We start from the raw sequence: 26,642 nt of genomic DNA on the forward strand, positions 1-26,642 counted from the left end.
GTTTTCCATAATGGCTGGCCATACTACATTTCCACCAACAGTGTAAGAGAGTTCCCTTTTCTCCACACCCTCTCCAGCATTTATCATTCATGGACTTTTTAATGATGGCCATTCTAACTGGTGGGAGGTGATACCTCATTGTAGTTTGATTTGCATTTCTCTGATAATTAGCGGCATTGAACATTTTCTCATGTGCCGATTGGCCATTTGTATGTCTTCATTGGAGAATTGCTTGTTTAAGTCTTCTGCCCATTTTTGTATTAGATTGTTTTATTTTTATTTTTAAGTTGTATGAACTATTTATATATTCTGGAAATTAAGCCCCTGTCAGTCTCATTTTTACATATATGTCTCCCATTCCATAGGCTGCCTTTTTGTTTAGCTTATGGTTTATTTTGCTGTGCAAAAGCTTATAAGTTTAATTAGGTCCAATTTGTTTATTTTTGCTCTTATTTCTATTGCCTGGGTAGAGTGCCATAGGAGAACATTGCTGAGATTTATGTCGGATAATGTTTTGCCTATGTTTTCTTCTAAGAGGTTTACAGTGCCTTGTCATATGTTTAAGTCTTTAAGTCATTTTGAGTTTATTTTCGTGTATGATGTGAGGGAGTATTCTAACTTCATTGATTTACATACAGCTGTCCAGTTGTCCCAATACCATTTGCTGAAGAGACAATCAAATCTCCTTTGTCAAAGATTAATTGACCAAAAGTTTGTGGGTTTATTTCTGGGCTCTGTAGTCTGTTCCATTGATCCATATGTCTGTTTTTGTACTAATACCATGCTATTTTGATTACTGTAGCTCTGTAGCATTTTCTGTAGTCTGGGAGGGTTATTCCTCCAGTTTCATTATTTTTCTTCGATATTGTTTTGGTAATTCTGGGTCTTTTGTGATTCCATATAAACTTTAGGATTATTTGTTCTAATTCTGTGAAGAATGTCCTGGGTAATTTGATAGAGATCACATTAAATCTGTAGATTGCTTTGGGTAGTTTGGCCATTTTAACAATATTAATTCTTCCAATCCAAGAACATGGGATATCTTTCCATTTCTTTAAGTCATCTTTAATTTCCTTAGTCAATGTTTTGTAGTTCTCCACATACAGGTCTTTCAATTCCTTGGTCAGATTTATTCCAAAGTACTTTATTTTTGTTTTTGATGCAATTTTAAAAGGGATTGTTTCTTCACTTTCCTTTTCTGACATTTCATTGTTAGTATAAAGAAATGCCACTGATTTCTGTCTGTCAATCTGGTATCCTGCTACCTTGCTGAATTCTTTTATTAGCTATAGTATTCTTTTATTTTTGTGTGGAGCCTTTAGGATTTTCTATATATAGTATCATGTCATCTGCATATAATCAAATTTTTACTTCTTCTCTTCCAATTTGGATCCCTTTTATTTCTTTTTCTTGTCTAACTGCTGTGGCTAGGACTTCTAATACTATATTGACTGAAAATGGTGACAGTGGGCATCCTTGTCTTGTTTCAGATTTTAGGGGAAGGCTTTCAACTTTTCAACATTGAGTATTATGGCTGTAGTTTTGTCATAAATAGCTTTCATTATGTTGGGATATATTCCCTCTATAGCCACTTTGGTAAGAGTTTTTTTTTTTTTATCATAAACGAGTGTTGAATTTTAGCAAATGCTTTTTCTGCATCTATTGAGATGATCGTGTGGTTTTTGTCCTTTCTCGTGTTGATGTGGTGTATCATGTTGATTGATTTGTGTATGTTGAGTCATCCTTGTGTCCCTGGAATGAATCCAGCCTGTTAATGGTGTGTTATCTTTTTTATGTGGTGTTGGTTTCTGTTTGGTAATATTTTGTTGAGGATTTTTGCATCTATGTTCATCAACAATATTGGCTTGTAGCTTTCTTTTTCGGTAGTGTCTCTGTCTGGTTTTGGTATCAGGGTGATGGTGTTTTCATAGAATGAGTTTGGGAGTATTCCCTCCTCTTCAGTCTTTTAGAAGAGTTTAAGAAGGATTGATATGAGCTCTTCTTTGTATGGTTGATAGAATTCCTCAGTGAAGCCTTCTGGTCCTGGACTTTTGTTTGCAGGGAAGTTTTTTATTGCTGAGTCTATTTTACTTGTAGTGATCGGCCTGTTCAAATGATCTATTTCATCTTGATTCAGTTTTGGTGGACTGTTTGTTTCTAGAAACTTGTCCATTTCTTCTAAATTGTCCAATTTATTGCCATATAGTTGTTCATAGTATTCTGTTATGATTTTTTATGTTTCTGTGGTGTAGGTTGTAATTTCTCCCTTTTCATTTCTTATTTTGTTTATTTGTGTGCTCTCTCTTTTCTTCTTGGAGAGCCTGGCTGGAGGGTTGTTAATTTTGTTTGGTCTTTCAAAAACCCAGCTCCTGGTTTGATTGATTTTTTCTATTTGTTTAAATCTCTTCTTTATTTATTTCCTCCCTGATCTTTCTAATTTCTTTCCTTCTGCTGACTTTAGATTTTGTTTGTTCTTCTTTTTCTAATTCTTTTAGGTGATAGGTTAGGTGTTTATTTGAGATTGTTCTTATTTTTTGAGAAAGGCCTGTATTGCTATGAGCTTCCCTCTTAGGACTACTTCTGCTGCATCTCATAGATTTTGTGTGGTTGTGTTTTCATTGTCATTTGTCTCAAGGTACTTTTTAATTTCATCTTTGATTCCATCATTGAACCATTGATTTTTAATAGCATGTTGTTTAGTCTCCATACTGTTGTTTTTTTCTCATTTATTTCTCTGTAGTTGATTTCTAGTTTCATGCCATTGTGGTCAGAGAAGATGCTTGAAATAATATATATCCTCTTAAATTTGTTGAGGCTTCTTTGGTACTAGAGCATGTGATCTATCCTAGACAGTGCTCCATGAGCACTTGAAAAGGATGTATATTCTGTTTTGAGGGGATGTAAAGATCTGAAAATATCAACCACATCCCACTGTACTATTGTGTCATTTAGTATTTCCACTGCCTTACTGATTTTCTGACTGGAAGATCTGTCCAATGATATTAGTGGGATGTTAAAGCATCCTATTAATATTGTATTCCCATCAATTTCTCCCTTTGTGTCTGTTAGTATTTGCTGTATATATTTAGATGCTCCTATATTGGGTGCATATATGTTAATGAGTGTAATAGCCTCATCTTGTATTGCTCCTTTGATAATTATATAGTGTCCTTTTTTTTTTTATCTTTCTTTATGGCCTTTGTTTTAAAGTCTATTTTGTCTGATAGGAGTATTGCTACTCCCACTTTTTTGTCATTTCTATTTGCATGAAATACCTTTTCCCATGTTGTCACTTTCAATCTATGTGTGTTCTTCACTCTAAAGTGGGTCTCTTATAGGCAGCATATTGTAGGCTTTTGTTTTATTATCCAATCTGCCACTCTGTGTGTTTTGAGTGGAGCATTTAGTCCACTGACATTTATAGTAATTATTAATAGATATGTGTTTATTGCCATTTTGAACTTTGTTTTCCAGTTGACTTGATATTTCATTTTTGTTCCTTTCTTTTCCTTTTTGTGGTTTGATAATTTTCTTTTGTATTATCTTGGTTTGTTTTTGTTTTTTGTGACTCTGTTGTATGCTTTTGACTTGTGTTTACCCTATTTTTCAAGTATGTTAACCCCTTACTATATCCATTTGATTTAGACTGATAGTCATGTAGGCTCAAACATATCCTATAAAGAATGAAGGAAAAAGAAAAAAATAAGAGAAAAAAAATCTATATTTTCTTGCTCCCCTCTTCCACCTATTATTATTTTGATATTCTTTATTTATTTTTTTTACATCTTCATTTTTATTCTCTTGCAATTCACTGTAGTTATCACATTTACAATTACGATTTTCTCATTTCTATAGCTTCCTGTTTCTTTTCTATTTAGAGTATTTCAGTATTTCTTTTAGGATAGGCTTAATATTGCTGAATTCTTTTAGTTTTTGCTTGTCTGTGAAATTTTTTATCTCTCCTACTCTGAAGAATAGTCTTGCTGTATAAAGTACCCTGGGTTGCAGCTTTTTCTCATTCAGGACTTTGAATATATCTTGCCATTCCCTTCTGGCCAGCATTGCTGTGTAGAGAAATCAGTTGAAAGCCTTATGAGGGTTCCCTTGTAACCAATCCTTTGTTTTTCTCTTCCTGCCTGTAGAATCCTTTCTTTATCTTGTAACTTTGGCCATCTTAATTATGATATGTCTTGGAGTAGGTCTGTTTGGGTTCTTCTTGTTTGGGACCCACTGTGCCTCCTGTACTTGGATAACTATTTCCTTCTTTAGGTTTGGAAATTTTTCAGTCATGATTTCTTCAAATACCTTTTCAATTCCCTCTTCTCTTTCCTTTCCTCCTGGGACCCTTATTATGTGTAGGTTGGCATGCTTTATACATAGGTCCCTTATGTTGCTTTCATTGGTTTTTATTTGCTTTTCTGTCTGCTGTTCTGATTGAGTGACCTCCATTATCCTGTCTTCTAAGTCACTAATTCATTCCTCTGCATCATCTAGTCTGCTCTTGATTGTCTTTAGCTCGGCTCTTATCTCAACAATTGAGTTTTCTGTTTTTAATTGGCTCTTCTTTATAGTTTCGATTTCCTTTTTAAAGTATTCTCTGTCTCTATCCACAGTTTCTTTTAGTTCTTTTAGTGCATTGATCATTCCCTTTTTGAAGTTATGACCTAGTAGACTATTGAGGTCTATGTAATTGATCATTCTTTCAGGAGATTTTTCTTGTTCTTTTAATTGGGAGTGGTTCCTCTGTTTCTTCATTTTAGTTATATTTCTCTGGTTCTATGGATTTAGGATTATCATTTATCTACTGTGGTCTTGAAAAGCTGTTTGTGTTTATTTAAAGTGGGAGTATTTCCGTGTAGACTGTGTGCATCTAATAAGTTTGTTGTTATTGATGATCTTAGTATAGATGGTTGCCACGTCTGTCTTCCATGAGTGTTGGCTCTTATCCCTTTGATTGGCGGTGTTGTGGTGATCAGAGTCTGCCCTGGTTGTTGTTGTTGAGCTGGGATTCCTTTTTCATTCTGTGGTTGTCACAGCCTTGACAGGCACCAAGTCTGCTCCTCTGTTCTTTTGCTGGAATAGAGGCTTCTAGTCCCATTTCTGAGCTGCAGCATGTGGTAGGCAGGGCTGGATTGCTTCAGCTGGGAAAGAGAGTAGGCAGGAGGTGTCCAGAGAGAAGTGCCCTGTGTGGTGTTGCCTGTCTCTTGTTATGGAGGCTTACAAAGTATTCTTTGTTGATGCTGCCTTTGTCCTCACCTTAGCTGTGGGAATGTCAGCCACCTATTCTGGTGTCCCCCAGGTTCTGAGCCCCAGGAACCACCAGTGCAGATCCATCATTGTCAGGTGCTAGGAACCACCGTAGCATGTGTGCTGTTATACAGCTGAATCTGTGGTGCACCAAAGTGTCGGGGCAGACCCCAGCCCCACCTCCACATATGGTCCAGTATGCCAGCCTGTTGTAAATACCCATACTCGCCCCCACTGTGAGTTAGAACTCTGCTCACTGCCTGTTCCAGAGAGAGCAAATCCACTCTCTATGCCTGCGGCTGTAAACAAATCTCAGTCCAGCCTGCGAAGTCGCCAGGCAGCTGGGTATGGATTCAGCTTTAGCCCCGCCTCTTCACAGCAGTGATGGCTATGACCAAGCCCCACTTCTTTTCTCGTGAGAACACACCAACAATGGAGCCAAGTGGAGAAAGTGGCTATGGCGTGCCTGAGTTGTGACACTCCCCCACTACACACACCAACAGTGGTGCTTTTTCATGGGAGTCCCAGGCTATTCTGTTCTACACACACCCCCAGCCAGAACTCCACCACTCTCCAGTCCCCTGAGGCTGTCTCTGTGGAGGGGACCACAGCCCCCTGCCTGGGCTCCTCACCCATCTCCAGCAGCCAGTCCCAAGTCATCCCTGCCAGCTTGTCTAAGGCTGTGGATCACAGGGACCCTCTGTGGCAGTTTCCCTTAGTTCTGTCTGCCAAGCAGTTGCCACTTTCTCCTCCGAGTCTTGGAAGCTCCTCTTCTGTCCCCACTGACCTTCTGGCTTGAGAGGGGGCATCCCAGTTTGAGGGTGCCTTTCTTTCTGTGCCACTCCCTCCTTGCAGGACCAGTCCTGCACTGATTTTTTTTTCTTTTTTTTTCTTACCAGCTTTTGTGAGAATCCTCCGTATTTCAAAATGAGAGACACTCTGCCAGATTTCAATAGGTGTTCAGTGTGATTCAGTGGGTTTGCAGATGTAATTCTTGGTGTATTTGTGGGATAGGGTGAGCTGTGAGTCTCTCTACTCCACCATCTTGGCTCCTCCCTCAATTTGCAATTCCTTAAAGGCTAATTATATTTTGCTTCTTTTCTTGTGCTTATTTACCATCTTTATATCTTTTTTGGAGACGTTCATTTTTTTTTTGCCCATTTTAAAATCAGGTTGTTTATTTTCTTACTGTTGAGTTTTGAGATTTGTTTATATATTCTGGTTATAAGTTCTTTGTCAGATATGTGATTTGCAAATACATCTCCCAGTCTGTGGCTTGCTTTTCATTCTCTGAATAGTATCTGTTACAGTGCAGAATTTCCAATTTTGATGGTTCTGATTACTGTTGCTTTATAATAAATCTTCAAATTGGATAGTGTGATTTCTCCAATTTTATTATTATTTTTTGAAATTACTTTGACCATTCTAATTGCTTTTCCATATATATTTTAGAGCCAGTGTACTATATCTACAAAAGAAAATCCTAATGGGGTTGAGATTGGAATTTAGTAAAATGCTTAGATCATTTTGGGGGGTGAAATTAACATCTTAACTATGCTGAGTCTTTCAGTCCATAAATGTGGTATATCTCTCCATTTACTTAGCTCTTCCTTGAGTTCTTTCATTAATGTTTTATAATTTCTATCATACAGATTGTGCACATTTTCAAGATTTCTACATCATTATGTTATTTTTTGAAGCTATTGTAAATTATATCTTTTAAAATTTTGATTTCTAATTGTTTACTACTAATACACAGAAATACAATTTATTTTTAAATGTTGATTATGCATTTTATGTCCCATTTTATGTACCTGTGATCATTCACAGGTATCCTATGACCTTGATAAACTCATTTATTAGTTCTAGGAGCTTTTTGGGCAGATTCCTTGCAAATTTCTACGTAGATTATCATCTTATATGTGAATGGAAAGAGCCTTCTTTCTAATATCAGGGTTTTGGTGACAATATACTCAGAGATCAGATAAAAATTTCAAGTGTCATAAAACAAAGCTGGAGCTTTTGGTCCCCTTCTTTTTCACTTCTGTCTTCCTGATTTAAACTCCTTCTGGATTATCTGCATGCTTTCCCCCCCCACTCCCCTAATCATAAAGATTTTCATATAAATACTCTCCCAATGAAATGGTGTTATGGCAAGAGTGGTTTTAGTGACATGGTCTTTGTAAAACATTAACTATTCTAAAAGCAAAATCAACTTTCCTAGGTGGTCTCAGGACCTTTAACTTCATACCCAGAAGCCCCCTCAAATAAGTTATTCCACTGAGTTACTTGGTGGTAAATGTTGCATCTTTAACACCAGTGATGATAAAATTGAACTGGAGCCAGGCATCCCTGTTGTCCAGATGCCTCCTCAGGGGCTTCTGATAAAGGGATGGAGAAGCATCAGTCCCAGGACTGAGACAGCCTGGGGAGCCACGGAGGAAGGGGGCCGACGGTTCTGGCTCCTCCAAAGGCTCCTGGAACCAAACCACAGCTGGTGTCTTCCAGACAAAGTGGTTCCATCATTTGTTTATAGAAAAATGGTACTCCCACCACCAGCTGACCCTTTAAGGATGTTTCCAACAGCTTAGCCCACACAAATGACAGGCTGAAGTTAACTGTACCACTCTAATTGAGGACTGTCAAAAATACCAACACGCAGGAGGTGGCACTTGGGTCCCAAATTGTCCTAGAGAATAAGAAGGAAGATGAGAAAAATATTCCCTGTGGGCTGCCTTAGCTTACATGCATTATGTCATTAATTTGGCGACAAAACAGGAAACAACACCATGCTCAGAGCCAAAAATAAAGCCCAGGCGCCACGTCCAGAAGTCCTAAAGACAAGATGAAGAGAGTTTTTAATTAGGACCGACCAGCCATAATAAACCTATGGAGACAGAACTGCATGCTCCCTGGCACACACTACACCACCCATCCAGCAGGGTCAGTAGCTAAAAATGCACTTTGAGTGGAAAGAATAAAAAAGCCAATGTGAAATCCATTAGGCCCTAGCAATGGGTTGACTTGCCAAGTTTTTTCACTAGTAATGCACAGCTGTGAGAAGACTATCACACCCAACGTCTCCACCTCTCAGGCACTATTTATGTTCCAGAGGGGCTTCCAAGGAGCACACAGAGCTGTTCGCAAAAGCCAGGTTTTATTTTCTTCAATAAATACTCACCAAGATGTGGCCACGCCCGAACTTTGTGCTACAGCCACTTTATCTTTTTTCTATCTTTCCCAGCTTTATTGAGATATAATTGACATGTAACATTGTGTACAATATGATGATTTGAAATGTATATATACTGCAAAATAATTATCATAAGACATTCAAGTGTTCTTGGTGATGTTGAGGCAGATCTAACCCATCCACCCATCCACCATTACCAGGCATCTACCACATTCCAGATACTGGTCTGGGTGCTTAGAACACAAAGTGGTACAAAATGTAGACATCCCTGCCCTAAGAAGTTCATAGTCTTGGCTACCTTTTTTCAGAAGCCATATTGTTCTTTCCATCATTCATTTATTCAACAAATCCTAATTGTGATATTATCTTAAATTTTATTTTTTTAATTATCTTAAAATTTATTTTTTTAACACTTCTTTTTTCTTCTTTTTTCGTGGAGGGGTAAGTAATTAGGTTTATTTATTTATTTTCAGAGAAGGTACTGGGGATTGAACCCAGGACCTTGTGCATGTTAAGTATGTGCTCTACCACCTGAGCTATAGCCTCCCCCAGTCTTAAATTTTAAAGAAACTTTTTTCCCCTTATGATTAAAGCAACATAGAGACACTGTAGAAAAACAAGAGGATACAGGAAATAGTAGACAAGTTGTTGTTAGCACTTCTATACGTGTCCTTAAGACCAAGGTTTTCCAACATTGGCACTATCCACCTGTGGGGACGACAATTTTTCGGGGTGGGAGGCATCCTGTGCACTGTGGGTGTTTAGCAACATCCCCGGCCCCTGCCCCCTACCTCCTAGATGCCAGTAGCAACTCCCTTTCTACTCATCACTCCTGTTGGAACACCTCAAAATGACTCCAGACATGGCCTGTCTCCCAGGCTCTCACTGACTTAGGCCATTCCAGGTTTGGTGTGGGGTTTGTTGACTGAATTCTGCCATTCATCCTTTTCCCTTCTGGGAGTCTAGATGACACTTATAAACACAGGGAATTGAGCCAAATGGAATAGAAGTTAACTACTTTATTCATTACCCAAATTGGGGTAACTGGACCTCATGTAAGCTGTACTGGTTTCACTCATCCAAAGCAATCTAAGAAGCTGGGACTGGAAAGAAGAGGCCTGGCTGGGCCTGGCTGGGGCAGGACGTGAGCCTCTGGGAGGGACAGGTCTGAGAGGCCAGGAAACGGGGAGGTTCTGTCATAGAGTTTTGAGGCAGAATGACCTGCATCTACTTGTATGCCCATTTGGCCAACTGAGATGAGCCTCTCTCTCTAGGTTGGAGGGTCAGTGCCAAGGCTGGGCACTGCCTCTTCAGCTCTGCTGAGAAAGCCATGGAATTGGAGGGACCTCCTGTTTTATGAGTCAAGGCAGGAATGCGGGGGGTGGGGGCTGGGGAAGCAGGCAAAGAAGGGCTCAGATACATAGTTTCCTTTCTGTAAATATAGAAATACACAGACACAGTTTAAGCAAAAACAGTGTCATACTCTACAGAGTGTTTTATAGCCTTCCTGGTGTCACACTGTACCTACTCTTTTGTAACCCTTTTCAGTTAACGTATCAGCACTTCTCCCTTTAAATTATTTAAGACGTAATTTTAAATGGCTGCCTACTGCTTGCTTGTACATAATGTGTTTAACCAATTCATTTTCAACTTTGATGCTTGTTGTTTTCAAATTTCTTCTAATATGAAAACACTTGGGCATCTAAGACAGCACATTTATCCTTGATCATTGCCTATGGGCAGATTATTAGATATAGAAGCATCGATTCACATGGTGTGCATTGCAATGTCCTCCTGGAAGGGAACCCCAAATTATATGTAGCTAAGATAACTGGGCCATAAATAAAGAAAAGGCAACTTAACAGATGCACTGCATATCTTTCTGGCTTCTCTGAAGTCCAGATGATTGCTTAAGTCTGGGGCCCCCAGTTTCAAAGGCTTGAGCCCTGGATGTGGGTTTTGCTGCCCCCCCCCCCACTTCCCCTAGCAGCCAACAGCTCTGATGTCCCCGGAAAGACTCTGGTCTTCCCTCCTTGGGCACCAGACTCCTTGTGCACCACGTGTGCTTTGTTACTGTCGCCGTGCTGTGCACACAACCCTGTTGTCTTCTGGATTTAACACCCCTGATGAGGTTAGATGCATTTTCATTGGCTGTGATCTCAACTGGAGAAGGCTGTTGTTTATTGTAAATGTTTGTAATTTTCTGTATATCATGATATTTTGCCATCTTAGGAAAATTGTTCTGATTTCCTTCCCTGGGATAGCCAGTTCTTAGAGGTGGCAAAAGACTGAGCCGGGAACATGCCCTTGATATGCAAACTCACCATTCCAGGTTACACCTACTCCACCTGGCCCTGGCACCCCAGAAGGCATTCCTCTGCTGTAATCATCCCAGGGCAGTGCCAGGTGCCAGGCAACTAGGGACCACCCTTAAAGCCCAAAGCCTGCCGAAAAAACCTCAAACTAGCCAGTCCTAAAGAGTTCTGCCCTGCCCTGTCTTGCCTTTTCAGAGGACTCCCCAGTAAAGGCCATGACCTGAATGTCCCCCTCACTCCTGTCTTCTGCCTCCTGACCCCTCTAGTGTCTTTCCCACGTGGCCCTGCATGGATGCCGTGCCTCCTGTCTCCAGGATCCCCGCGTATAATAAACTTTGGCTTTTTCCGAGCCTCTCTTCTGCCTCCTGTTGTGGCTAACCCTGCTGCCCATCTCACAGAATATACAATGGCGTGGTTCAGGCTTTATGAAGCAGATTCCCAAGGCTTCCTGGGGATGAGTTATCAATCTTCCAAGAATCCAGGCAGTGACATTTTTCTGTTGTGTTTCCAGCCTGAGGATCCCATAAGGAAGAGCTGCTGGGATTCACCCACACACTTCCTTAAAGTGACCTTTAACCAGGGTGGTTGTTGAACACTAGAACCAGTGAAATACTGTCTGGAAATCAAAAGCTCACTTTGTTCTAGGAGACTTTTTGTATCTTTTTTCTTCATCTTTCTCTTCCCCAACTTCAACATGACCCCAAAAAGTGCCGTCTGAGTTGCGAATCAGGAGACAGCCCGACTGCCAAGCTCAATATTTGTGTTTGGGAGCGTGGCCCCCGTCAAACAGTAGTTGCCCTTGAGCTGCCTCCAAGGTCTCTCTTAGCCAGTGTGTTGGCCAAACATTCCTGCTCTTCATTTTTTTGTCTTTGTTTGTTTGTTTGTTTGTTTAGGTTTGGGAGGGAGCTAAGTGTCTTCAGGGGAAGAGATGGACTAGGCAATGAGGAGGCTATGGCCGTGGTGGGGCTCAGTCCCCAGAGTCCGGCTGTACATCCCCAGCTGCCCCTTCTAACCTCTGGTGGAGTCAGAAAAAGCCTCTGGGTTTGTGGAAACAGTGGAACCAATGGGGTTGGCACAGCCAACAAAAGCCCAGTGTTCCGCCCACTCTGAATCCAGTGCCCAGGTCCATCTTCCAGAGACACTGACGGCTCTGTTCTGCGAAGCACCGGCCTTGCGTCACCGACCAGGAGAGAAGGCGCGTGTGAGACCTCCCTCTTGCAAAACGCAGAGCCGCCAGAGAGCAGGGCCAGAGCCCTGACGTTGGATCTAGCAGGGTGTTTGGTCAGGGAGGCAGTTCATCTTTCTCCCGGCACCCCATGGAGGTCAAGGACGCTTCAGGTTCTGTCCGGGAAGGATGAGGAGGGCAGGGTCAGCCCTTGGATGATGCCTCTGGAGCGCTCCTGGCACCCCTGCCACCGTTGGTAACTCCAGGGCCCAGAGGCCTTACCAGTCTCAAAGTGCAGCTGAAGTGGAGAAAAAGCCAGCCAACAGAATTCCCTACATTCTGATTATGGCTCTTAAATGAAGAAACAAACAAAAGACCCCTACATGCATGCAAATAAACAGAAATACAAATAAAAATGTGAGCTGCGGCTTCTTTATTTTCTGTCATGTGGTCATATTGTCTTTCTAATTAGAAAAGATAGAAAGGAAACAATTCAAAAATTTTCACCAGGTTTTCAAAGGTAGAATCAGGGCAGAGTGCAGGCATCCAGCCCGGTGAATGTGTGGAAACATGCTCGAGCCTGGGGAGGTGCTACATGGGGGGAGGTGGGGGGCACCACTTTGACCCGACTTGCTTACCTGTCAGATAAGGCCTGATCTCCTTACATGGATTCGAGGAGCAGTGGAATCTTGGAAGACTCAGGCCTCCACTGTGCCTCAAGCCAAAGAAATCCTGGAGGTGGCTGGGGCTGTTTTCTGGGCCTGCTGTGGCCCATTAATCATGTCAGCTGCTGAGAGAGCCTGGAGGGGGTGAAGGCAGGGCAAGCATAGATGGGGAGGGGCTTGTGGTGCATGAAGACAAGGCCCTGGGGAGACAGGAGGAGAATAAAAGTTGCCAGAGAAATTTGTCTCAAGGGACAACTTCTCTCACACTTGATATTGACCCCATGGGATCACATTTTCTTCTCAGGAGGTTGGAAGTTCCCAAGGGTAGCCAGGAGATTGTTGAAAGAATAAAGCTTTCATTCCAGAAACCTGCCCCTGGACACAGAGATCTCTACTGGCAGATCTTTCTGTGAAATCCTGTGGATCTCTGCGTTTAAGTGAAGAATCTCCCCATCTCTTCTCTCCCAGCTTCCCTTCCCATCACGTAGACACTAACCCTTCCCTTTGCCTCCATTAACTTGGATTAAGTTTTCAAAGGTTAAAAAGATTAACCCTTTTATCAGGATCTGAAAAGTCTAAGTCTAAATATTGTGTTGAAGGAAACTTTGGGTTTGGGGATCCTGTCTGGGCAGGTATGTGTGTGTATTCCAGACACTGTAGACCTGAGGGCATCCCCAATAGCCCCGCCCCTCGGGCCTGGAGTTTAAGACCACGGGTACTTCCTGGCCTTCTTAGGTCCTGCTTCTCTCTCCCAGGACGGAATTCCTGCTCGTGTCACACAACTAAAAAGTACATTGGGTACCTGAAAAGAGGATTCTCTTTTTTAATTTTCGTAATTCTTATTTTTTCTTGAAGTGTAGTCAATTTACAATGTTAGTTTCAGGTGTACAGCAAACAGTTCAATTATACATATATATATATTCAGATTCTTTTCCATTACAGCTTATTACATGAAATTGAATATAGTTCCCTGTGCTGTGCAGTAGGTCCTTGCTGTTTATCTTTTTACATAGAGGATACTCTTTAAAAAACAAAGAAAGATGGCATCAGCCTGGGGTTGAGCAGTTGAGAAAAGGGAGGAGGAAGACATCCCCAAGCAGAAGGGCTGTTGCTAAGCGGGTGATACTACAGAAGTGTGCAAAGCTCATGGACGAGGCTCGCCCAGCTCTCGTGGCAGCTCCGAGACAGGGCTGCCCAGTTAAGGTCTGGGAATCCTCCTGGCTTCTGGACCCTATTTGTTGGGGTCCCTAGTGTCTTTCTTCCTCCAGGCTGGCTGCAGCCATCTGCCAGGAGACCTGGGCAGGTGCTCAGCAAACGGGAGTCACAGGTGAAAGGAAAGAGTGTAAGTGGGAGGAGGGGGAATTGCAATTCACTGAGACCTGGGAGAGCAAGAAAGCCTGATGGGGGCCGCGCATCACAGGACAGGAGTGGGCCATCCTCAGATCAGGAGGACTTCCCCACTCTGGAGGGCAGGAAATGAGTTGCTTGGCCCAGATCTGCGGCCCCACTCGATGCAGGGGGAAATGCATAGGAATAAAGTGGATGCTTTCTTTAGTTTGTGCCCTGGTCCAGGCATGGTTTGGGGCGCCTCCTTGGTTTTGGGATTTGGAAACTTTCCTGCGAGTGAGAACTGAACTTAGCATTGTCTCCAGAGCCAGAAAATGTGGGCAATAAAGCCCAGCAGGGCCATTTCCCGGAGCAACCCGGTGCCTCTGCGGGTGCTGAGGAGCCTCTGATCTCCGGAGAGTGGTGGCCAAGGTGGCGGTGGTTTGTTTTGGTGGAGGTCCTGGCTTCCTCACCTGGCCTCCGAGCAGATCTGACACTGGCCTCCTGCTGGGCTCATTTAATACGTGTGGATGGGGACAGTGGCAGTGGAATTTCTCATTTTGCCCACTCATGCAGGAATGGCACCACGCAGGACTCTGCCCGAGGTAAAGAGGCCAGGGAAAGAACATTTGCCCCCACCGTCCGGGACCCTTCCCTGACTCTGCAGCAGCTCAGCTGTGTTGCTGCGGAGAAGGCCCTGTTCTTTGAGGCTCCGCCAGCAAAGTGCATGTGAGCAATTTTCCCCTCTTCTTGAGACATTCCTTCCTGCGTCTTTGCAGCCACAACCTCTAGCTTCTCCTTTTCCAGGGCCCAGATGGTGAGAAGTGATCGGAGCTGGGTGTACACCCACCCCCAACATGCCCACACCCAGTGTGCCATCAGGAGGACCCCGTCAGGAGCATGTGACCCCCCTCATCCTCCTGCAAAGGGCCCCGTGGGTGATTTCATCAAAGGGACATTCCAAGGTCTTCTGCAACCTTTTGATCACTTGTGAAATTGTCACTTGTGCAATCTCCAAGCTTGAAAGCAGAGGAGGCAAGAGCCGGGTACTGTCATCTGAGGGCCGTGAGTGCCACAGAGATTCATCGGGCTGGGCATGCCTTAGACCAGCTGGCAAGGTGAACATCTCCCTGTAACCTGAGGAAGGGCTGGGGATAACAGTCAAGATTTTGACTTGCAAACCCCTGGCTGTGAGGCAACTCCAAGCACCTCAAAAGGACACCATCATCTTTTTCCTTTGAAAGGGCGGCCTCCAGTGCCCCAGGAACCTGTCTCAGTCCCTGCTGACTCTGGCCTCACCAGGTTCCAGGACCTCTGACCACAGAGCAATGCTGCTTCACGGCTCATCTTAATGAACAGGGCAGACAGAACTGACCCTTTCTCCCTCTTGAAAGAGAAACATCCTGGAAATAGCTAAAAGTCAAAACAAACACAGAAACAAACAACTTGTCCAGACCTGCAATCTGTGTCCCACTGGAAAAACAGTCTGGGTTTTGGAGGCAGAGAACATTTCAGCAGGACAGCCCACATTTGCGGCTCCAGAAAACTTGCCAAGTCTGGTCACCGATGGTTAAAATGGCCACGTATGCTTCCTGACTTTGCACGTGACTTTGCAGTTCCTCTCCTCCTGGGGTGGGGTCTGTTTCCGCACCCACTGAATCTGGGCTGGCCTGTGACTTGCTTCGACGAATAGAATGTGGTAGATGTGAGCATGTGCCAGCTGTGAGCGCGGTCCTCGGGGGGGCTGCACACTTTCTCTTGGTCTCTTGTGACCACCCTGTGATCAGGGCCCAGCCAGCCTGCTGGAGGATGAGTGACACAGGGCTCGCCACCCGCAGCTATCGCCCCCGACATGACTGCAGCCCTTCTAGAACAGCCGGCCCCCAGCGGACCCCTCACCCCACGCTGGATCACAGACAAGTGGGAGGGCCTAGTTGAGCCAGCCTAGATAAGAACCATCCAACTCACTGAAGGATTTTGAAAAATAATAAAATAATATTCAATGGTGGTTGTTTTAAACCTCTTAAGTTTTGGGATGGTTTGTTATGAAGCAAAAGCAATTGATACACCAGCTAAGTCCGTCATTGGGGGAGGGTGGGGAGAAGAGGGGTGAGAGAAAGGGACTTCAGAAGAAGGGGCTGTCGTGGATGTTTTCTCAGCCTTTTCATATATGTATCATCTCCTTTGTTTTATCGTCAACCTTACTTTACTGGCAAAGTTAAAACAGAACAAGTAAGTTGCTTTTCTGACCTGTCCAGTGACCTTTCTAGTAATGGTGCTATAGCTGGACAGTTTTCTTAGTGGATTAGCTCCCTGGTCTTAGATGCACCTGGCTTCAAATCCTGGCTCCACCCTTCCCCAGAGCCCTGATCTCAGGCACGTGGTTTAATTTCTCTGAACTTCTGTTTCTTTATCTGCAAAATGGGATAATGGCACTGTCTAACAGATTGTGGTAAGGAATACTATTTGTAAAGTATTTCTCATGATGTTTGGCACAAGGAGTGATATTATTATTTCACTCTTTAGGCTACTGCCTCTATCTTTTCTCAGAACTACATTTTCTGGTAAGTATGGGTACCAATAGTCAGAGGATGGCATCTTCGATAATTCCATCTTCCCTTCGTTTCTCATCACCTTCTCCTGTTGACTTGGCCCTGGTTAGACTGCGATACTGGTGACACCCAGTGAACAACACCTCCTGGTGCAAACAGGCACACCTCAGAGATATTGCAGATTTAGAACCAGACACCGCAAAGTGTCACAGTAAAGTCAGTCACACAAAATTTTTGGTTTCCCAGTGCATATCAGAGTTATGTTTCCACTATGCTGTAGTCTCTTAAGCGTGTAGTAGTGTTGTATCTTAAAAAAAAAATAGTGTACATACCTTAATTTAAAAGTACTGTTAAAAAGAGCACTTTTTATAGGAACCATCATAGGAACTTCCTTCAATGTTGATGCCTGCTAAAGGTTGGGGTGGCTGTGGTGATTTCCAAAAATAAGACAACAGTGAGGTTTGCTGCATCAACTGACCCTTGCTTCCATGAATGATTTCTCTGCAGCAGGCAGTGCTGTTTGACAGCATTTTACCCACAGAAGAACTTCTTTCAAAATTGAAGTCGATCCTCTCAAACCCTGCCACTGCTTTATCAAATAAGTTTATGTAACATTCTAAATCCTTTGCTGTCATTTTATTTTTTTATTTTTTATTTTGTTCTACATACCTTTTTATTAAAAATTATTTTTAGCTTCAATTATTTTTTTAACATTTTTATTGAGTTATAGTCATTTTACAATGTCATGTCAAATTCCAGTGTAGAGCACAATTTTTCAGTTATACATGAACATACATATATTCATTGTCACGTTCTTTTTCACTGTGAGTTACCACAAGATCTTGTATATATTTCCCTGTGCTATACAGCATAATCTTATTTACCTATTCTTCATATGCCTGTCAGTATTTACAGATTTTGAACTCCCAGTCTGTCCCTTCCCACCCCCTCCCCCTTGGCAACCACAAGTTTGTATTCTATGTCTATGATCTGTCTCTGTTTTGCATTTATGTTCTTTCTTTTTTTTTTTTTTTTGGATTCCACATATGAGCAATCTCATATGGTATTTTTCTTTCTCTTTCTGGCTTACTTGACTTAGAATGACATTCTCCAGGGACATCCCTTTGCTGTCATTTTAATAGTCTTCACAGCATCTTCACCACGAGTGGATTCCATCTTGAGGAACCACTGTCCTTGCTCATCCACAAGAGGCAACTCATCTGTTAAAGTTTTTTCATAAGACTGCCACATCTTCAGGCTTCTTTCCTAGTTCTCTTGCTGTTTCCACCACATGTACGGTGACTTCCTCCACTGAAGTTTGAACCCTTCAAAGTCATCCATAAGGGTTGGAATGAACTTCTTCCAAACTCTTGTGAAGGCTGAATCACTTCTCATAAATCACACATGTTCTGAATGGCATCTAAAATAGTGAATCCTTTTCAGAAGGTTTTCATCAGAGGAATCATTGTCTATACCAGCTATAGCCTTACAAATTGTATTTCCTAAATAATAAAACTTGAAATTTGAAATTACTTCTTGATCCATGGGCTGCAGAGCGGCTATAGTGTTAGCAAGCATGGAAACAACACTAATCTCCTTGTGTATTTTTATCAGAGCTCTTGGGTGACCCAGGTGAATTGTCAATAAGCAGTGGTATTTTGAAAGGAATCTTTCTGAGCAGCAGGTCTCCACAGTGGGCTTAATATATTCAGTAAACCATGTTGTCAACAGACGTGCTGTCATGCAGCTTTGTTTTTCCATTTCTAGAGCACAGGCAGAGTAGATTCAGCATAATTCTTAAGGACCATAGGATTTTCAGAATGGTCAGTGAGCACTGGCTTCAACTTAAAGTTACCACCTGCATTAGCTCCTAACAAGAGACTCAGCCTGTCCTTTGAAGCTTTGAAGCCAGGTATTGACTTCTCCTCTCTAGCTATGAAAGTCCTAGATGGCATCTCCTTCCAATAGAAGGCTGTTTCATCTACACTGAAAATCTGTTGCTTAGGATAGCCATCTTCATTAATTGTCTTACCTAGATCTTCTGGATAATTCCCTGCAGCTTCTACACCAGCACTTGCTGCTTCACCTTGCACTTTGATGTTACAGGGATGGCTTCTTTTCTTAAAACTTGTAAACCAATCTCTGCAATTTCCACATTTTACTTCTATAGCTTTCTTATCTCTCTTAGTCTTCATGGAATTGAAAGTAGTTGGGGTTTTGCTCTGGATTAGGCTTTGGCTTAAGAGAATTTTGTGATTCATTTGATTTTCTATTCAGACCACTAAAATGTTCCCTACATCAGCAATAATGCTGTTTTTTTTTTTTTTTTTTAAATCATTCATGCGTTGACTGGAGCAGCAGTTCCAATTTTCTTCAACAACTTTTCCTTTGCACTCACAATTTGGCTGTTTGGTAAAAGAGGCCTAGCTTTAGGCCTGCCATGGCTTTGACATACCCTCCTTACTGAGCTTAGTATTTTCTAGCTTTTGATTTAAAGTGCGAGATGTAAGACTTTTCCTTTCATTTGTACACTTAGAGCCATTGTGGGGTTATTAATTGGCTTAATTTCAATATTATTTTGTCTCTGGGAATAGGGAGGCCAGGAGAGAAGGGGAGAGATGGGGAAACAGCCCAAAAGTGGAGCTGTCAGAACACAAACATTTATTGATGAAGTTTGCTGTATTCCATGGGTGTGGTTCATGATACCCCAAAGCAAATACAATAGTAACGTCAAAGATTGCTGATCACAGATCACCATACCATATAATCATAATGAAAAGTTGGAAATACTGTGAGAATTACCAACACGTGACATGAAGTGAACAAATGCTGTTGGAAAAATGGTGCTCAATGCAGGGTTGCTACAAACCGTCAATTTGTAAGAAAATGCAGTATCTGTGAAGCACAGTAAAGCAAAGTGCAATAAAATGAGGCATGCTTGTATACCCTGTGTTGTCCATTTCCTTATGGCCGTGTGACTTCCTTTGGCCAAAATACTGGTGTTTATCCTCATGCTAACTGTCTCTGGGTCCCAGAATAGATGCTGCAGCTCCAGTCAAGGGAGGAAGATGGGAGAATCTGGATTTTTCCCAGAAATTCCCTTAGGAGTGTTTTGTTTTGTTTTGTTTTGTTTTTTTCTATTTAGGTCCCATTGGCTAGAAATGTGACATATGACCACCTAACTTGTCACAGAGCCTGGATAATATTTATCTTCTTCAGACTCTGTAGTGGAGACATCCAAGTGAGAAAGTATTGGTTTAATTAACCAAAAGTGATCCCACAGGAGAAATTGGAGTATTTCCTTTTACTTTTTTAAACTTTTTGCTTGCTTGTACTTCCTGATATTTAGGTAACAGACGCATTTCGTGTTTTATAATAGAGAAACTGATGAAGGGCCATTATTTTAAAAGTAATCAAATGAAAGACTTCAACCTACTGTTTTCCCGTTGGACGTGATGCGGGAAGGACTTGATTCCACACGTGTTGCCTGGCTGTGGGCTCTCCTTTTCTTAACTTTCAAACCAAGCAGAAGATTCATGTTTAACACTTGTAAAAAGTGGACCAACTGCCACTTGTGACTCTGGGGAAACAAGGACCAATAATAATTGAGTTTTATTCTCTATTACACACTCTGCAGAGCACTTTTTGGGCTCTCATTCTATACCAAAAGCTCACACATAAGGAAAGAACAAAGTTCAAAGACACATGGAAACAAGTTCAAAAGCGGGAATGGCCAAATGTCAAACTCTGGTAGGGATGAGGTATGCAGGAAAAGTTTATAATCAAAATCCTCTTCTCTGAATAACTGTTATTGACAAAGTGGCTGGTAAGCAAAAAAAAGAAGGTGACAAATGATGGCACCCGGAGATGTAGCAATCAGCAAACATGTTACGGATTAGCTGGTGTTGTCCTCGCCAGTGAGACCTGTTTTAGGGAGAGGGGGGAAATGTGGCTTGATTTAGAGCTGATGATATCATGTGTCTAGTCTGTAGATCAAAAGAAAGCCTGTCTGTAAAACATTGCTAACGAAGTTGGAGCAAAGGGTAGGCTCTTCTCTTGGGTGTGTCAAAGAGAAGTTTTGCTCTGCACCAGGCCAGTGGGATGTGAGTCATTGTATGTTCTCTGGGATGTGGTCATGGCTACATGACCTCATGTTCACCCCCCACCAACCCTGAATTCTACAGTTATCAATTGTGTGTAATTACCCTTTTAATACCTGATGATTTGGGAACCAAATGGTTCTTTTCTTTTCATCTGATATGTGACTAGAGGCTGCAGGTACTTTGTTTTGTATTATCTCAGAAAGCAACATGTGTGTATGTGTGTGTCTTGTTGTTGATATTGGTGAAGGGGAGTGTGGAGAAGCAGCTAACTTTAAAATTTTTTTTTTTAATTTTTTTTTGAATTGAAGTATAGTTGGTTTACAATGTTGTGTTAATTTCTGGTGTACAGCAAAATGATTCAGTTAAAAAATATATATATTTTCATATTTTTTCCATTATGGTTTACTATAGGATATTGAATTCAGTTCCTTGTGCTATACACTAGGACCTTGTATCCTACTGTATGAAACAGGGAGTGTCATACACCATTTTTATCTGTCTATTTTATACATAGTAAAATATCTGTTTTACTGTATATCTATTTTATATCTGTTTATCTATTTTGTATATAGTAGTTTGTATTTGCTAATCCCAAACCCTTAATGTATCCCTCCCCCCACCACTTTGGTAACCATAACCATAAGTTTATTTCTTGTGCTTGTGAGTCTGTTTCTGTTTTGTAAATATGTTCATTTGTATCATTTTAGATTCCACATATAAGTAATATATGGCATTTGTCTTTCTCTGTCTTACTTCACTTAGTCTGATGATCTCTAGGTCCATCCATGTTGCTGCAAATGGCGTTATTTCATTCTTTTTTATGGCCAAGTAGTGTTCCATTGTATGTTTGTACCACATTTTCTTTATCCAGTCATCTGTCGATGGACATTTAGGTTGGGGAAGCAACTGATTTTCATGTTCTCACTCTGTAAGACCAGATTTTGAACAACCCACCTGTGATGACTTAGTATATTTTTCCTGAAACTAGAAACTAATACGCAGAGGGTAGATTGGCCTACACCTTCTTTGGTAACTCTGAGGAACACTGAGGGTGCTATAAATTCAGTCAAGTCCAAGAAGTAAACATCACATTCTCTGCAGTGTGAAGATATCTTTAGCATGAAACCAAAATGGGAAAACAAAAACAAAAACAAAAACAAATTCTACTGTATCCTGCAGCTCAGAAGAACTTGACCAAGGTAGAACTTCTTATCCTGTACAAGGACAAATTCTATCAATACAGTGGGAACCAGTGGGAAAGAGTGGCCTGGCTCAGCCACCTTCTGTTAAGTCCCATGTGCCTGAATTTCCACAGAATTCCTGTTTATAACACCACAGAGGCACTGAAGAGCTGTCAGAGCCACACTCAAAGCTTCACTGCAGCACTCACGTTTCCTTCCCTTCTGGCCTCTGGTTACTGAAAACATTTGCTGAAAATTGCTGTCCCACTCAAGAACTGTCAAAGGTAATTGTGTTGCACAGAAGTTACTGAGAAGCATGAAATAATATGGTTACCACCTGGCAACCATGTTAATAGAACCTGTCTGATGAGCTACAAGCCTGCCACATGTGGATATGCCAGTTTCTGTCTGAAAACCACGACAGCCTAAATTTGTGAGGAAGATGTGTATCAGAGGTCTCTTAGTGGCAATTTATGATACAAATCCCTATGTAAAGGGCAGTTGTCAGGTCACCAAATCCAGTGATGTCTGAAGTTCCAGGGGTAGCGGCGGGGGTGCAGGGGTAGAATTCAGTGCTTTAGGAATGTGGATCTGTGTGAAGCAAATAGCAATACTTACTTCAAAAAGCAAGGTCTAGACTTGGCTCTTCTCACAGCTGGCAATGACCTTGGTGTCTAAGAAAATGAAAATCGGAGGCTCAGGAGGTGGGGGAGCCCAGAGAGTCTGTCTGAGTCTCCCACCTCCTCCCGCCCTTTGCCTCTGGAGCCAACTATGCCCGTCCAGATGAGCAGAAATCTCTTTTCCTCTTAAACACCCCCAGAGAAGTAAGTCCTCCTCATCCTTTGTAGCCATTTTCAGAGTCTCATTCTCCTTGTGATGCTTTTTCCCTTCACTTGAATTTAGAAGACCTCAAAAAAATTCTCCAGATATAAATGCCTCTATTCGTATGGCAAAAACTCCACTAACCCCCACAAATTCACTCATGGATTCCCTTGGGAGAATCTAGTTCTGTCTGAAACTCTTTTTTTTTTGGTCAGAAAGTGTGGCCGTCTGGCTGTGAATCCAATGTCCAGTGTCAGCCCTCTAATTCTGTACTTAGGGTGTGGCTCAGAAAAGACACATTGGAACTAGGAATTTTCAAACCTAAGATGGGGTCCACATTGGAGCCATCCCAAAATTCTTATAAAATCAGCCAATGTTAGGAGTACCTGCTCTTTTCATCTTTGGTGATATTCACAGTTGAGCTTTTGAGGTACAAAAAAAAAAATTCTTACTTCTCAAGCAGTCTCTAAATTGAAACCAGGGCTGGCTACATAATTCATAGGGCCCCAGTGCAAAATGAAAATGTGAGGCCTTTTTTTTCCCCAAAAAGCAGGAAAAAGGCCTTTTCCTTTCTTTCATGACCTTTCTCTTTCAACCTCTCACAGTGTTTTTTATTTGCTGTTTTAATGTCACACTCCCTCAGGCCTGGGGATATGTGAGGGGTGAGTGTGGTCGTCTCTTGGTGGGGCTCAAGAAGCAGGCAGCCCAGGACCCACACCAAGGGGGAGAGGTGACAGGAGGCAGCACCGCATATGCACCACAGTCCAACAGCCTTCATCACAAAACGCAAACTCAAATATAAAATTATTAAGATTAAAAAAATGGTGACCACAGTATTAAATCAAGTGCGGGGCCGCCTTCCAAGCCCGTGTGACACCCCCGAGGCTGGACCACGTTGAAACGCATTCTGTCTCAGGATTGCAAAAGCATGACATAACTCAGTGTCCTGGAATCTTCTCACTAGTTCCCCTTCTTTTCTGTAAAATCTGTTTTTAATTCCTGGAAACTTTTAGGACCTTCTTTTTTCACCCTAAAATTCAGAATTTCTCACTTGTGCACTTTGATGTAAAATTTTCATCCTTTATTGTCTAGAATCCTCAGAGAACCCTTTCAGTGGAAGCCTGTGTCTTTCTGTGCTGGGAAATTATCTTGTATTGTTTCTTCGATAATTTTCTCTCTTCTCTTTTTTTCTTGTTCTCTCTTTTTGCAGCTCCTATTGGTAGATATTGGATTAATCCTCTAATTTCCTTTTCTTTCTTATCTTAGTTTCTGTTTCCTTGATCTTTGCCTCTTCTCTCCGGGAATTTTCCTAACTTTTTGTTAAACTAAAAATTTTTTGCAACCCTATTTTTTATTTCAAGAGCTCCTTTTTTTTTTTTTTTTTTTTTTTTTTACTATAACTGTTTATTTTTCATAGCAACCTGCTCTTTTGGATGAAATCTTTCTTTTCATTTGAGAATATTAATCATATTTTCAATTTTTATTCATTCCTACACTAATTCTATTCCATTGCTTTTTCTCTTTGAAATGAGATATCTTAGATAGCTTCAGAATGCTAGCTGTTCCCCAGGAAGTTGCAGCCTTGAGAGGGTTGGGACTCTTAACTCTACTCCCTGACCTCGGGGGAAAAGAGAGGGGCTGGAAATTGAATTCAATCACCAATGGCCAATGATTAATCAATCATGTCTATTATAATGAAATGTCCATAAAAACTCCTAAACCACAGGGTTCAGAGAGCTTCTCAGTAGGTGAGCACATGAAAGTGCTGGGAGGGTGGTGTGTCCAGGAGGCATGGAAGCTCTGGGACCTTCTCCCCATACTTTGCACTGTGCACTCTTCCATCCGGTTGTGCTGAGTCCCCTCCTCTATAGTAACAAGTAATAGTAAGTAAAATGCTTTCTTGAGTTTTGTGAGTTGTTCCAGTAAAGTGTCCGACCCAAGGAGTGAGTTTATGAGAACAGTTAGTTTATAGCTGATGGGTCAGAAGTATGGGTGGCCTGAGAGGGAGGTGTGATTGGTCTCTAAAGTGGGGAAGTCTTGTGTGAGTGAGCCCTTTAATTTGTGGAATTTGAGATGAATTCCAGATAGATAGTGCCAGAACTGAACTGAATTGTTGGACACCCACTTGGTGTCAGAGTGTTGGAGAAATGGTGTTGGGAAAAGACACCATGTATTTGGTGTCAGGAGGAAAAAAAACCTTTCCATCTGTATTCAGGGGTGAGGCATCATGACTGGGGGCATTAAGATCACGGATGGGGAATCTTCACCACAGGGTAATCAGGAAGTGAATCACAGATTCACTGGAGAATCCCCAGATGTTATTATCCATAGGTCTTTTCTCTGGATTGCTTAGAGGGTAAACTAGGTCTCCTGCCACAGGGTGTCTGTGTGTGTGTGTGTGTGTGTGCTCATGCATGGGTAAAAGGATTCTGGAAGCTGGGTGGGGATGAGGGATTGGAGAGTCCACAGTAAGACACACAGACTTTTACTTTACCCTTACTTCACTCTGCATTTCCTGGAGGCTGGTGCCAAGTTCATTTCTCAAGAGTAAATCTCCAGCTTTCTCCCCTGAAGCAAAGAAAGGTAGTTGCGTGGGTGCATTCATGAGGAGAAGATACTTGGGCTCAGTTGTGCTACGGGTAGACTTCCAACAGGTGCCCTTTTCCACAATAGGCTTAAGCTCACCTTCCTTTTGGAATTTTCATTGCTATAAACCCTGAACCACTCAGTTTCTTCAGGCTGAAGCTGCACTGTTCCCACTTGTCTACAAACAACTGGCTTTCTCTTTTCTTCTTTCTGACAAGGTAATTGCCACTCCTCCATCCATTTCTCATCTTCCAAAAATTTGCTTAAAGTGTTTATAGAAAATTGTCTCTCCATCTCTTTGACCTTGTTGATTAATTTGTTTTTTAAAATTCCTTGGCTGTCATTTTTAATGAGAGTTGGGTAGGAAGAAAAGATATTCATAGTCAATTCCACTATTTTTAATCAAAAGTTTCCTTTAGAAATCTTAATTTTTGTTGGAGTCAAAACCCATTCGTTTAAAGGTGGATCCTTTCTGTTCACTAAGTGAAATAATAAACAATCTAGAGAAATATTACATTTCAGTTAATTTATCATAGTCTGTATATGCTTATTTAAATACAATTCTAACAATCTTGGTGATTTAGTTTCCTAGCATTTAGTAGACTAGAAATAGAATTTTAATATAAAGTTAGATTTCATTGTGGCTAGAGTCAGACATCCTAACTGGCAGACCAAAAAGTGGTAGAAAACTTAAAATAACAAGTTAAAGTAACACAAAATACTACAGCAATTTCTGGAAGTACAAACAGTCCTATACATTTCAAAAGGCATAGCTGCATTAAAGTGTAACACTGAAGCCATCTTTCTATTACAGAACCTTCTATGTCTCCCCATGCTGTAGATGTGTTTAATATTCTCTCACTGTTCCATCTATTGCCAAATATATGATCTGAGTTTTCAGCAAAGCACCCTGCTTTATTTTGCACCCCTGAATTTCTGTTTCTGATGTGTGAATATATATATTTTTTAATTGAAGTATAGTCAGTTTACATTGTTATGTCAATTTTTGGTGTACAGCATGATTCTTCAGTCATACATGAACATGCATGTATCTATTTTCATATTCTTTTTCACCATAAGTTACTACAAGATATTGAATATAGTTCCCTGTGCTGTACAGCATGAACTTGCTGCTTATCTTTTTTATGTATATTAGTTAGTATCTTCAAATTTCTAACCCCCAATTTATCCCTTCCCACCCATTTCCCCCCTACTGTAAGTTTGGTTTCTATGTCAGTGTGTCTGTTTCTGTTTTATAAATAAGTTCATGTGTTTTTTGTCTTTTGTTTTTTATTAGATTCCACATACAAGTGCTATCATACGATATTTTTCTTTCTCTTTCTGGTTTACTTCACTTAGAATGACATCCATGTTGACATCCAGGACCATCCATGTTGCTGCAAATAACGTTGTTTTATTCTTTTTTATGGCTGAGTAGTATTCCATTGTGTAAATATACCACAACTCCTTTATCCAGTCATCTGTTG

General features: G+C 41.5%; 1 protein-coding gene across 1 annotated transcript in view; it reads left to right on the forward strand.

Moving 5' to 3' along the window:
• TASP1 (taspase 1) overlaps positions 1–15,260 on the forward strand; it is a 261,474-nt gene extending 246,214 nt beyond the window's left edge. The window contains exon 14 of the mRNA XM_032461813.1: positions 14,719–15,260. Within this exon, the coding sequence (XP_032317704.1) occupies positions 14,719–14,739 (21 nt within the window). The 3' untranslated portion in view covers positions 14,740–15,260. The remainder of the gene's footprint in view (positions 1–14,718) is intronic.
• Positions 15,261–26,642: the final 11,382 nt, after the last annotated feature.

The sequence above is a fragment of the Camelus ferus genome, chromosome 19 (genome assembly GCF_009834535.1).
Source record: "Camelus ferus isolate YT-003-E chromosome 19, BCGSAC_Cfer_1.0, whole genome shotgun sequence".
Taxonomy (NCBI): domain Eukaryota; kingdom Metazoa; phylum Chordata; class Mammalia; order Artiodactyla; family Camelidae; genus Camelus; species Camelus ferus.